General features: G+C 38.3%; 1 protein-coding gene across 1 annotated transcript in view; it reads right to left on the reverse strand.

The window, feature by feature from the left end:
• Window positions 1-1772: 1772 nt before the first annotated feature.
• Window positions 1773-14413, reverse strand: part of LOC136706678 (immunoglobulin superfamily member 1-like) — a 28947-nt gene continuing 16306 nt past the window's right edge. Inside the window, exons 10-13 of the mRNA XM_066680272.1 lie at window positions 10609-10893; window positions 9385-9651; window positions 2017-2118; window positions 1773-1859 (exon numbers count right to left, since the gene is read on the reverse strand). Of these exons, the coding sequence (XP_066536369.1) occupies window positions 1834-1859; window positions 2017-2118; window positions 9385-9651; window positions 10609-10893 (680 nt within the window). The 3' untranslated portion in view covers window positions 1773-1833. The remainder of the gene's footprint in view (window positions 1860-2016; window positions 2119-9384; window positions 9652-10608; window positions 10894-14413) is intronic.

Raw genomic sequence — 14413 nt, forward strand, 5'->3', positions numbered from 1 at the left:
TTGGTAGGGATGGTATCCACCCCATGCGGGAGGGTGCTGCCTTACTTTCTTGCAGCATAGCACATAATCTTGTAGTTAGACAGCAGAGTACTGTAAACAGCTGCAGAAAATCCAGAGCCGGGGCCAGGCAACTCTGAACAGACAACACGTAATTGTATATTTCAGCCAAGCCCGATGACAAACACAGATTCAAGAAAATGGAGGAATGTGTAAAAGACGTGAAAGGCTAGATGTTGCGTAACTTCCTCCTTCTAAACAGCAGCAAAAGAGATGTCCTGCTTTTGGGTCCAAAGATGGGAAGAAATAAATGATCAGATTTAATTTTAAATCTTGCTGACTTTCCAGTTAAACCTGGGTCAGCAGCAAAAAATATTGAAAAAGCTCTTGCAACTTAAAAATAATCTCATAAACGTAATGAATGATCAGAATAGAAAAATAGTAATGTACAAGAAGATTAGGACTGACTCCTGGAACCCTCCTGTAGGAACGTGGACCAAAAAGATCCAATACAGAGCGACCTACTCTCCAAACACTGTTGTTTCCTTAAAATAAAAAACATTTTTGCTAATAACTTTACATGGATAAAGAAATTTAAGATCGACTGATGGTTTTTTAACCTTTAAAAGGTTCTTCACACTCACACATCTCTTAAACAAACATGGTTCTTTGTGGAACCCAAAGTGCTTCTTCTATGACGTCACTCAAAAAACCATTTGTAGCACCGTTTTTGTTAACAGTGTACACTTAGGACCAGAAATGTCCCCCTCTCCTTTGTGCTGATCTACAGTAAAGAGAGAGTGAGTAGGGTTAAGTGTGGATTCATTTTATTGAAGAGTGGAGTCACTCTCATCAGTGGCAGTGTGTTTGATGGGAGTGTGCGTGGATAATGACCTCAAACTGGTCTCTGGTGACCCAACAGATGAAGCCTTTCACTTTACACTTTAACTTCTATCAACTTTACACCTGAATGTAGACTCAGCCACAGACACTCCACCCCCAAACAGACTGAGTTTTTAAACACTGTGTCCATTCACTGTCCACTCTGTTAGACACACAGACCTCAGTGGTCCACCTTGTAGATGTAAAGTCAGAGACAGTAGATCATACTCCAGGATGTGTTCTGATGACTGAGTGACTCATGTAGACTAGAGATCAGATTAACAAAGTTATTAAATAGACTATTTTTTAAAAACTACAGTGTGTAAGTAATTGCTGTCAGTTTGTCTTGATCTCATGAACAAGAGTGAGACTGTAATGTCTGATGCTGATAAGCTGCTACTGGTTTTAAAACAGTAGAGAGTTATTAAATAAATATTGAAATACCATGAACAACTCATTTATTCAGTTTAGACACAGTAAACAGTCTTTACTCTTATTAACACAGTTCAGCATTTTTTTTATAAAATAAAAGAATAACCCTGAGTAGAACAGGCAACACACCATATGAAAAACAGTATTAACAACAATAACAGTGAATAAATGATTAATCACATTAATTAACAATGATCAGTTTTAGCTTCTCAAATGTAAATTGAGCCATTTACAAATACAATAATACATTTGTGAAAACTCTTGTTTAGCATTGCCACTGCCTTAGCTTTTTACAAATAGAATAGAGCATTGTTTGTTACATTATGCTATGAATATAATATTATAAGCAAGGCACACTGTTATTAAAATAGGAAAATAATTTTGTACATTATTAATGAAAGTGAGAAAAGGCCTATGATCTGTATGAGCTTCAGTTGAAGGAGCTTTTCTCACAGAGGAGTGGAATTAAAAATATAAATGTGGTTGTCAGCAGTGGTAAGATGCTCCAGCATCTGTCAGGCCTCATCTAATGATCTCATCTGGTTTAGCTGTGAAATACACAATGATGAACATAACGTCAGGATGCGGTGTAGGTTTAATGAAGCAATGTCTGAAGGCTGATGGTGTGTAACACACCTACTCAGTTCCTTTTAGTGATCCACTACTGGAGCTTTACAGAAATATATGAAGAGTGTGAGTTCTTACCTCGAGCTCTGTAGCATTTCATTCCCCGTATGATGGACACCAGCAGATATGGACACACTGCCATTAGACTACTGAGCAAACTGAGGATGGAGAATGAAGCTCCTGAATCAGACAGACATAACACACACACAAATAATTTGCACTATATGTACAATCTTGTATTTTTCAGATGTTTCACCTCACTGTCAAAAAATACAGCTCTATTCACTAACGCACTGACCATTCACTGACCCATTCCCAATAGACTCTTCACAGAACCAGTTCATTCAACTGTAGATACAGAACTACAGCAGCTGAAACTCATTAACGGTCATTTGACCTGTCAGTGTGTATACATACATTTTCAGACATGTACTGTCAGATGTGTGTATGTATAAACAGTGCCTTGCGAAAGTATTCGGCCCCCTTGAACTTTTCAACCTTTTTCCACATTTCAGGCTTCAAACAAAGATATAAAATTAAACTTTTTCATGAAGAATCAACAAGTGGGACACAATCGTGAAGTGGAATGAAATTTATTGGATGTGTCAAACTTTAAGAAATAAAAAACTGAAAATTGGGGCATGCAAAATTATTCGCCCCCCTTGCGTTAATACTTTGTAGCGCTACCTTTTGCTGCAATTACAGCTGCAAGTCGCTTGGGGTATGTCTCTATCCGTTTTGCACATCTAGAGACTGAAATTCTTGCCCATTCTTCCTTGCAACACAGCTCGAGCTCAGTGAGGTTGGATGGAGAGCGTTTGTGAACAGCAGTCTTCAGCTCTTTCCACAGATTCTCGATTGGATTCAGGTCTGGACTTTGACTTGGCCGTTCCAGCACCTGGATACGTTTATTTGTGAACCATTCCAGTGTAGATTTGACATTATGTTTTGGACCATTGTCTTGTTCAGTATCAAAAGTATCTCGGACCTGCCTGGTGTGTTCCTTGGTCTTCATGATGCTCTCTGTGCTTTGAACAGAACCCTGAGTCTATCACAGAGCAGGTGCATTTATACGGAGACTTGATTACACACAGGTGGATTCTATTTATCATCATCAGTCATTTGGGACAACACTGGATCATTCAGAGATCCTCACAGCACTTCTGGAGTGAGTTTGCTGCACTGAAAGTAAAGGGCTGAATAATTTTGCACGCCCCACTTTTCAGTTTTTTATTTGTTAAAAAAGTTTGACACATCCAATAAATTTCATTCCACTTCAAGACTGTGTCCCACTTGTTGATTCTTCAGAAAAAAATTTAATTTTATATCTTTATGTTTGAAGTGTAGTGGAAGTTGTATGCACGGTGGCATTTGCACTACATAGCGCAGTCAATGATAATTAATTATTATTTTATTAATAATTAATTATTTAATTCATTTTGCTAAGCTCCATGTTTGGGAGCCATTAACTAATATGTAGTGTCTTTACCTGTCTTAATTTTAGTTTAGACAAGTAGGTTGTCTTCACATATTATACAGCAGAATTAGCTAGAATTAACTATTATTAATGAATTATGCTCATTGACCCACCGTGGGTTCTTGACTCTGAAATGGAATCTGAACTAGAAGTTATAATTCCATACAAGAAAGGTGCACACACAAACAAATAACCAAGGATTGGTTTTATCACACAACTGGTTTATCATTTTCACACAGTTGATGCATGATCACATGAAGCAATATACATTGAGGAATAACTATAATTTAATTTAAATAACTATAATTATAAAGTGTTTAAATCAGCAGAAAAGCAGAAGTCTACAAAACTGCCAAAGCCAATTGAATGGAATGGATAATAAAAATTGAGTGTTTATTTTGAGCTCAGAGTTGCAGGTAAGAGTGGAACATTTAAATAAAAACTCAGGGTTAAGTGGCCATTTTGTGTTTCATTTTCATTTTGCTACATGTTCTTTTGCCATATTTCAGGCTTCTGTAGTGGATATGATGAATGTGTATTAATTTCTAATAAGAAATTGTGACTTTCTGAAGATGTGATCTTAAATACCCAAGCTTTCGCTTGTTTTCAGAGACATCTGTAATATCAAATAATGAATATTAATTAGACGTTCATATAATAAAATGGATTACAGTGATATATGAGGGAACAGGAAGATTAATATATGAGGGAATTTCTCTATGATAATTATTGTCCTAAGTTCTAAGAAAGGTTATTGTTTATCCCAGCAAACTCTCAGTACCAACCCATGAGCCATGAGAGACATGAGACCATGTGACCTTACGTATCCGGAGATCGACAGGGAGCATGCCGCTGATGGTGCCTTCCGGCACAACTTCCTGGAGAATTGCAGACTTGTAGGTTGCAACCGTGGGCGTTTTCTCCCGAGGATTTCAGACGCAGCCGTCGGAGCTGGTGGTGTTCTGAAGGTCTCTGTGGGGATTCTTCGTCGTCGCTGATCTGCAGCCTTGTGAGAGAGAGACATGTCCATGCAGGTCTCTCCTGGGCAGGTTTCCGCATCTCAGAAGATCATTCTGAGGGTGCGTACAGCCGTCCTCTTCGTGGCGTTGTCGTCGTTTGGAGGGGCAGAGGTCTAAGGTTTCCTTCATGCTCTGGGTGTGGCGTTGAAATTTTGCGAGGGTTAAACTATAGCTTTTCTTAATCTGTAGTTTCTATCTGGACCACGCTTTAAAGGTCCAAGACTGTTTAAGAAAGCCATGAGTCTGACGCCTGCAGAGTCATTTCCAAAACTCAGGTCATTTTACTCTTTTAGCCTTGAAAAAGCTAAAAGAGACAACGCCCCAAGTGTCTGGAGCCTTGAAGTGAAGAGTCGAACATCGGAGAAAAAGGGGCAGAAGCCCAAAAATCTCAAACAGCTCCTAAAAACCTCAAAAAGCTCGAAAATCTCAAAAAAAACTTGTGTCATTTGGCGCCATGGGTTTTTAACCAGAGATGAATACCTGATTCGTCCTCAATGAGGGAGAATTGGAGCCTTTCTTGCTCCTGATTGGCTGTTTCCTGTACCTTGGGAGTGGCATCACATAGAATTTATGACACTTGACAAGACAAAGACTTGACCATCCCTGAGTGAATACTTTGCAATATAAAAGATTATATGTTACACAAAGTAATATAATTAAGAAAAAGACAACCATGTTCTATATAATTATTAACCAACTAAACACATAGTATGTGACTACCTTGGTTCTACATAAATTCGTTTAAACAAAAATGATTTTAAACACATGTAAATTAATTCCACCCATTTTGATTGTCAAAACGGGATTAATATGTTAAAAACAGTTGTGCACATATACAACTTGTTTTCCATGTAAGAACTTTGGGATGTTTGAGTCTTTTAGAGTTAACAGTCTTTAAAAAGGTGTCCTTTAAAGAGGGCATTGTGAGTTTCAATCAAGATTGAGTCTTTGTGTCTCTCTGCATTCTTTTCTTGACCCTGGGGGTCCTTAAGTCATAAAAAAGGGTCTTTGGAGGGGGTTTTACGGGCCTTCTCTGGAGGTTTATCTCACCTTACGATCTTGGTTAGAGATGTCTCTGAAAACAAGAGAAAGCTTGGGTATTTAAAATCACATCTTCAGAAAGTCACAATTTCTTATTAGAAATTAATACACATTCATCATATCCACTACAGAAGCCTGAAATGTGGCAAAAGAACATGTAGCAAAATGAAAATGAAACACAAAATGGCCACTTAACCCTGAGTTTTTATTTAAATGTTCCACTCTTACCTGCAAGTCTGAGCTCAAAATAAAAACTCAATTTTTAATATCCATTCCATTCAATTGGCTTTGGCAATTTTGTAGACTTCTGCTTTTCTGCTGATTTAAACACTTTATAATTATATTTATTTAAATTAAATTATATTTATTCCTCAATGTATATTGCTTCATGTGATCATGCATCAACTGTGTGAAAATGATACTTAATAATACACGAAAAAGAGTGCTATAATGTGAGATATTGGCACTGGTAATATCATTTTAATACATTTTAATGACATCTCAATCATACCCACTATTTATTTTTTACAATAAGACACAGTAAATGTGTGGCTCAAGAAAATGATATAAGAATCTTGCTAAATGCAGTGAGAATGTAAACGTCATTGTGAGAATAAGTCAGAATTACACGAGGAGAATAATGATTTATGATTAAAACTTTAGCTTATGGAATAATTATCGAGATTCAAAATGCACATTATAGTTTATGAATAGAACAGAAAGATTCTCTAGTAATGGTGATAACTAACACCAAACTGAGCACAGATTCTCACTAACTTTATTTTTTTTGTTGTTGGAAAATACGGTTGTTTGAACGGCACGCTGGAGATTTGTGTCATTCAGGCGCCTGTGCAGCCTCTCACTTTCCCAGTATTCATTGCATGAGAAGCCAATCAGGAAGTGACACGATTGACCACTGGTTTCCACAACAAAAACTGTGGGATCACTGGGTCCTGTTTGTATAAACTGTCACAGAAACCACACAGTCGTAGCATCTTCCTGGTATGTTTTTGCTTGCAGCTTTCTTTTGTTTACAAAACAGAAAGTATATAATGTGATCACTAAGCCATAACTCTTTACTCTGTTCAAAATAATATCTGCAAATGAAAAAATGAATCAGTTCCCCATTGGTTGAAAAAGTCTAGACACACCACCTCTGTCTTGTGAGTGCAGTGCTTGGTTACTTGTAATTTGTGGAGTAATAACAGATGATCTTCAGTCACAGTGCATTTATCGTGCAATATTGAAACTCCTGGAACTCGTTATTAACTTACATAATGATCATTCTAAATTGTCAGAGGTACATTTTGGGGCCTCTTACTGCAAATATTAAAACAGATATTCAAAGATGGGGCTTGACTTCATTTCTTGGTTAAGGACCAGGTTGAAGTCATAAAGATGAACATACTTCCATGTTTTCTCTGTGGCACACTCTCCCTTTTAAAGTTCCTCCTAATGCTGTTTCTGAATGGGATAAGATCATTTCCATGTTTATGAGGCAGGGACGAAAACTAAGAATAAAATTTCAGACTTTACAGCTCCCAAAATACTAAGGAGATATGGCTCGACCAAATCTGGATAAATACTACATTTCAGCCCAAATAAGACTCTAATTCTCTCCAATCCTGAAATCCTGATTATCGAGCAAGATGGAAGAATCATTATTGATAAAGGATCCTCCTACACAGGCGCTAATAGGAACCACTGAATTAGTTCAAAATGTTGATATTGTAGAGAATCCTCTGATAGATACACAACAAAAATGTTGGGTTAAAATAATAAGGCAATATAATTTGAGAAAAAGTATGAAATTAACTGGTGCGTCTATGACACTGAGTTCACACCGAATAACTAGGTAATAGAGTGTCACAAGGAGCGAGGAAGTGGAGGTAAACACACAGACATTTATTAATAGAGAACGTATAAAGTCACAAAGGAAATCACAAAAAACTCAAATGAATGACGAAGACCATTAGGGAACACAGAACAGAATCTGGGAATGATTTAGACACACGACGGGGGTGTGACTGCCAAAACACAAGGAAGACAAGCACATTCGTTCATTATCTGTAACCGCTTATCCAGTTCAGGGTCACGGTGGGTCCAGAGCCTACCTGGAATCATTGGGCACAAGGCAGGAATACACCCTGGAGGGGGCGCCAGTCCTTCACAGGGCAACACAGAGACACATTTACTCATGGACACTTTTGAGTCGCCAATCCACCTACCAACATGTGTTTTTGGACTGTGGGAGTCCAAAGACACATCAACTCCTCACAGAAAGTCACCCAGAGCGGGAATCGCACCCGTAACCTCCAGGCCCCTGGAGCTGTGTGACACTACCTGCTGCGCCACCATGCCACCCAAGGCAAGCGCATGTAGAATGTAAACAAAACACAGAACAGAGAAAGAGAATGAGACTAAAACAAAATAGGAACAGAACAGAAAGGAATGAAACACCAAATCTGACATAGGTTTAAATCACGATTGACCAAAGGTATAACAGCGTATCGCAGGACTGTGGAAAAAGGCAAGTTGAGAGACTTTGAGTTCATTAAAGAAATGTACAACCTTGAAAATCAAGACTTTTATCATTACTCTCAGCTGTGACATTACTTTGAGAAAACAATGAAGGATAACAACCTCAACAATTTTAAAGATGAAATATTGACTTTGTTTATTGGAGTCTATCAGTCTGAGTCCACAGAGGAATTATATATAAAATGTCTAATGGCAAAAAAATTTAATTATATAAAAAATATATAAATCTAAAAATTGGAAAAAGAGGTATGGCTTAGGATATGTGAACTTCAATGGAAATGTATCAGTTCACATATAACTCAAGGGAATTTAAGTGGAAGTGTGTAATTAGTTTTTTTTATTAAACCAAAGCAAAACCCCAGGGAAAGCCAAATATATCAGAGACTATGTGGGGTTCAGGAGGCTGGCCATTGGCTTATATTTTGGGTGTGCATGAAACTGAAACTAAAATATTTTTGTACAGAAATGCATTAAAAACTGGAAATCATTTAATTTATGATTACCTTTGGGTTTTGATACACTGTTTCTTGGAGAGATATCCCTAACATTATGGGTTAGTTGAAATATTTTTGGGGCATTTTATTAATCTAAAGAAAAAAGGCCAGGAAGTGGCTGACTCCTGATCCTCCTGTAAAAAATTACTGGGAAAACCTGGTAAATGAAGTACATGTGATGGAAAAAAATATTTTCTCTGTCAGACTGAAAATGACTACATTTTTAAAATTATGGTCACAATGTGTTAACTATATTAAGACTATACGACCAGATTTTTTTCTCATTGACATAGAGAATGAAACAAAGGCATTCTACTTGTTAAAGAAGGGAAGAGGTGTAAGAAATAAAATATTTGTATAGATATATAATTGAAATTAACACATGAAGTTGTGTCAGTCAGTGTACACCTCTGTATGTCTTCAGTAGAAACACAATTCAAAAAACACCTGTGAAAAGTACAGAAAGAACAGCATGTACTCTGCCCAGGAGAGGGTGAATAGGACCTAATCCTGGAGCCAGACCTGGGGTAGTCTCTAACGGTGAGCACCTGATGGTTTCACAGACCTCATAAACTGGCTGGTCTCAGCCCGAAAGAGCAGTGTGTGAAGATTGTGTGAGCTCACCACCCACAAGATCCATATTAAGGGTGTGGTGTGAAGTCACCAGACACAAGGTAGAGGTGAAGTGGACCCTGCTGACATGGACCTTGGAGACTATTGCAGAAAAACAGTTCCTAAGTTCATAATCTTACCTTAAATCCAGAAAATATAAGAGTATCACAGAAGAATCCCAATTTGACAAAGTGTCCTACATCCTCTCTCACACTTTAAAAGTTTATTGTCAGAAACATAGTGAGAAATATGAGACACTCACCTACAGTTAGTGTAACAGCATCACTGGTCTCTGAGTAGCGTGGCTGTGTTGACTGTGTTCCCCTACAGCTATAAACACCTGTATGAGACTCATCAACAGCAGAGATTTCATATTCCTTCTTCCTCTGAGCATCACTGAGAGGTGTATTATCCTTAAACCACTCGTAATTCCACACACCTCCACTTTCTACATCACACGTGAGAGTGACTCTGTCTCCGATGGAAACACGCTCAGCCGGCTGCACCCTCACTTTAGCCTTTGGTCTCACTGCGTTTTGAAATGATCCAGGTTCAGGAGAAAGCTGTAAAACCTGTTAAAGCATGTCACTAATGCGGCAGACATCTTAAATGCTGCTGTCCTGGATTGACCTTCAGTTTTACAAATGGGAGGTAGGTGTGTGACACATCAAACTGGTGGAGGATTTCACCACAGAACAGTGCTGTGCTTCATGTCGTCATCACTTTATTCATTCTCATGTTCAAACAGTGGTCAATTCAAGTGTTTCTTACTGTCATTTAAACCATTTACAGTGTGTACAATGCACAGAGAAATGAAACATTGTTCCTCCAGCACCAAACCACTCACTCACACAGCACTACTTAAGGTGCAGGGTTCAAATGTGTAACAATGAGAGACAAGTGCAATAAAAAATAAACATTAAATACAGGGGAGGGGGGACAGTGCAGTGATTTTTATGTGAAACCAGAACATTGACCATAAAGACTACAGAATGTGTACGATATGCTCTTCACCGTGTTCAAGTGTTACGTCTGGAACAGGTGTTCATCAGGAACAGGAGAAAAGGACAGCCTCAACACTCAAACACAGTCGACAGTTTATCAAACACATCCTGAAGGTCTTATGGTCAATGTTATGGTTTCACATAGAATCAGTTTTAACATGAGAATGAGTGAAGTTACACTGACATCAAACCCACCACTGTTCTGTGATGAAATCCTCTCCCAGTTTGATGTGTCACACACCTGATAGCGGTGCTGAAGTTAGTGTCACATTGGGGACCTGAACTAAAAGGATTCCCCCTTCCCCCACAGTTTGTTCTAAAGCTGGATCACAATCTGACAAACCATTTTTATTTTTAGGGTGTTTCTTTATGTCTGAGACACACTGTAAAATAGAAATGATGTTCTCACAGAACTGCTTTCAAAAGCATGGAATAATGTGGAAAATAACTGTCCTCAAATCAAGTCATTTGGATGAACCCACCTCTCACTGTAATCTTGACTGGATCACTGTAATGTGAGACGTAGTCTTGTCCATCTTTGGCTACACATTGATATTCTTCTGTTCCTGTGTTGGACACTGTTACACTGACTCTGTCTCCAACTACATCTTTCAGTTTTACTAATGTCATCAATGTAGGGCCTTTGAACCAGTGAAACTTCTGGGATCCAGTGACTGTTTTCTGCAGTTCACAGATCAGAGTAACAGTGTCTCCAGTGTAGACAGTGCTCTGAGGCTCCAGTCTCAATGTTGGTTTAGGTCTCACTGCTGATAAGAAAAGAAACAATGAACAGATCTGAGGTGTTTTTACTTTACAGTGGAAGTGTCGCCCTGATAAACACTCAGTGATAAGGCTTTGTTCATTAAAGCAGTTTGTAAATTTGTTGTTCATCGTTGATAATCTTTTCTTTCTTCTACTTTAGTTTAGTTTCAGGATCTAAACTTACTCTCTGAAAACAGGAAGAACCCTCTACTACCAATAAACCGACCAAAAGTACACACAACCCCATTAAATTAAACACTCAGATATCCCCTGCTCACAGGAAATGTTGGTAAGAGCATGTAACACACCCAACATAAGAGATCCACAGCACAGACAGATCCTGACCAAGTACCGGCTCAGTGACCACAGTCTGACTGAGACAGACAGATATAAGAAGTCCAGGCAGTCCAGAGACATAAGACTGTGGTAAGTGTGAAAGCAGTGAGGTAGAGACAGAGCTGAATGTCCTCCTCCACTGTGAAAAATTTCACATAATTATTTTCTAAAGCAATAAAAATATATTTCCTTCATTTTTCTTTTGACAGAAATGGAAAAAATTTGTAAATTTCTGCTCAGTGAAAGGAACAGAGCATCCCTCACTGCAACATATTTAGTAACCTGAAGGACAAGTATTTCTCACAGAAAATTATTGCAAATACATATTTTGTTATACAAAATAAATATATATGTTTATTTTCTATGTTTTATTGTGGGGAAAAAAGCCAAAATGGACATAATTTCAGGTAAAACTCAAAAAACGTGCCAGACAAAATTTTGGGCACCTTTTCAAGACTGTAGGTAAATAATTTTGTTTCAAGCATGTGATGCTGGTTAAAACTCACCTGTGGCAAGTAACAGGTGTGGGCAATATAACAATCACACCTGAATCCAGATAAAAAGGAGAGAGGTGGACTCAGTATTTGCATTGTGTGTCTGTGTGTGCCACACTGAGCACGTTGAACAGAAAGAGGAGAAGATAACTATCCGGGGACCTTTTATTCTTTCATTCATTCATTGCCTGTAAGCACTTATTCAGTTCAGTGTTGCTGTGGTCCAGAGCCTCCTCACATTCATTGAGCGCAAGGCAGGAACACACCATGTATGGGGTGGCATTTATTAACAGGGTGGCACACACTCACAGTTTCACTCACACCTACGGACACTTTCAAGTCGCCAATCCACCTACCAAAGTGTGTTTTTGGACCCTGGGAGGAAACAGGAGCACCCGGAGGAAACCCACGCCGACACAGGGAGAACACACCACACTCCTCACAGACAGTCACCCAAAGGAAACCCACACAGACACAAGGAGAACACACCACACTCCTCACAGACAGTCACCCGGAGCAGGACTCAAACCCACAAATTCCAGCTCCCTGGAGCTGTGTGACTGCAACACTACCTGCTGCACCAAAGTGCCACCCTTGTCTGAGGACTTCAGAACCAAAATTGTGACAACATATCAACAATCACAAGGTTACAAGTCCATCTCCAGAGATCTTGATGTTCCTTTGTCCACAGTGCGCAACATTATCAAAAAGTTTACAATCCATGGCACTGTAGCTAATCTCCCTGGACATGGACGGAAGAGAAAAATGAAAGGCTGCAAAGCAGGTCCAGATGGTGGATAAGCCCCAACAAGTTTGTACAGTGAAGACAGTGTGAAAAATATAAGATATAAGAAGTACAATCAAGTTGTCCTGCAGGTTCAGGGTGCATCAGTGTCATCGCGCAAACTTTTCGTTGCCATTTGAATGAAATAAAATGGTATGACAGGAGACCCAGGAGGACCCCACTGCTGACACAGAGACATAAAAACGCTAGACTGCAGTTTGCCAAAATCCTTTTGGGAAAAGGTCTTGTAGACAGATGATTCCAAGATAGAGCCTTTTGGTAAAGCACGTCATTTACTGAAAACAGAATGAGGCCTACAAAGAAAAGAACACAGTACCTACAGTCAAATATGGTGGAGGTTCAAAGATGTTTTGGGGATGCATTGCTGCCTCTGGCACTGGGTGCCTTGAATTTGTGAAAGGCATTATGAAATCTGAAGATTACTAAATGTTTTTGGGTCGAAATGTAGGGTCCAGTGACAGGAAGCTGGGTTTGCATCTGAGGTCATGGGTCTTCCAGCAGGACAATGACCCCAAACATACTTCAGAAAGCACCCAGAAATGAATGGAAACAAAGCACTGGAGAGTCCTGAAGTGGCCAGTAAACTGGATTACTGGATGTAAACCCCAAGGAACACCTGTGGAAAGATCTTAAAATTGCTGTTGGGAGAAGGCAAACTTCAAATATGAGAGACCTGGAGCAGTTTGGAAAAGGAGAGTGGTCCAAAATTCCAGTTGAAATGTGTAAGAAGCTTGTTGATGGTTATAGGAAGTGACTGATTTCAGTTACATTTTCCAAAGTGTGTGCAACTAAATATTAAGTTGAGGGAGGGTGCCAATAATTTTGTCCAGAACATTTTTGCTGGAAGTTTGCTAGAGTTATATCAATTTTGGCTTTTTTTCTTGTGCTGTTCCAATACACACAAAGGAAATATACATGTATAATAAAACAGGTGTAATTGCAATAACGTTCTGGAAAAGTTTTAGGGGTGCCAACACTTTCGGCCATATTCGGAGTATATATATAAAACTATATTCAAATTTTATTATCATTATGTTTTTTGGTTATAATTTTGCTTGTACAAATCACACAGTTGCACCAACACAAAGCAGAGCTTTTATGTGGCACCAGAATCTAAGGCATTAACAAGATCAGACTTAAGCTCAGTCACAAACACTGACAGGAGATTTTGACAGATTTAATTATTTTATGGTGCATAGTAGCAACAAAGTATGTAATAAATAAATAATTAAATTATTATGATGAATATTACTATTATGAATAATAATCTATTGATATGCATGTTTAAATAACAATTAAAATAAAAGTGAATCTGAAATTTAAAGAAATAATTCCAATTTTATTAATTTAATTTCATATATATATATATATATATATATATATATATATATATATATATATATATATATATATATATATATATATATATATATTAGAGCCACAACCCTGAATTTAAACCATAAGGGAGCATGAAACAACTAGAGAAATAAAACCATGGGGTTGTGGCTAACATCACCGGGACGAGACAAACACTTGGGAACTGTGAAGAAACAAAGAAGCACATGGAAACAGAACTGAACAGTGAAAGAAAACTAAAAGAAGGTTGCTATGGCAGACACCTGACACAAAGACATGAATTCATTCATTCATTAATTCATTCTCAGTAACTGCTTCAACTTTTTCAGGGTCATGGCGGGTCCAGATCAGTGAACACACTCGCTCTCACATCTATGGACAATGGTAAATTGAACAGTCAATGGACAGTTAGAGGACACCAGAGCTCCAGGAGAATACCTATTCAGACACTACAGTTACTGCTTCTGTGATTAAAGCAAGAGTTTTGATCTTTCTTTAAATCCTCAGAGTTGTATGTTCTCTAGTTTATGCCAC

The sequence above is a fragment of the Hoplias malabaricus genome, chromosome 9, assembly GCF_029633855.1.
Source record: "Hoplias malabaricus isolate fHopMal1 chromosome 9, fHopMal1.hap1, whole genome shotgun sequence".
Classification (NCBI taxonomy): Eukaryota; Metazoa; Chordata; class Actinopteri; order Characiformes; family Erythrinidae; genus Hoplias; species Hoplias malabaricus.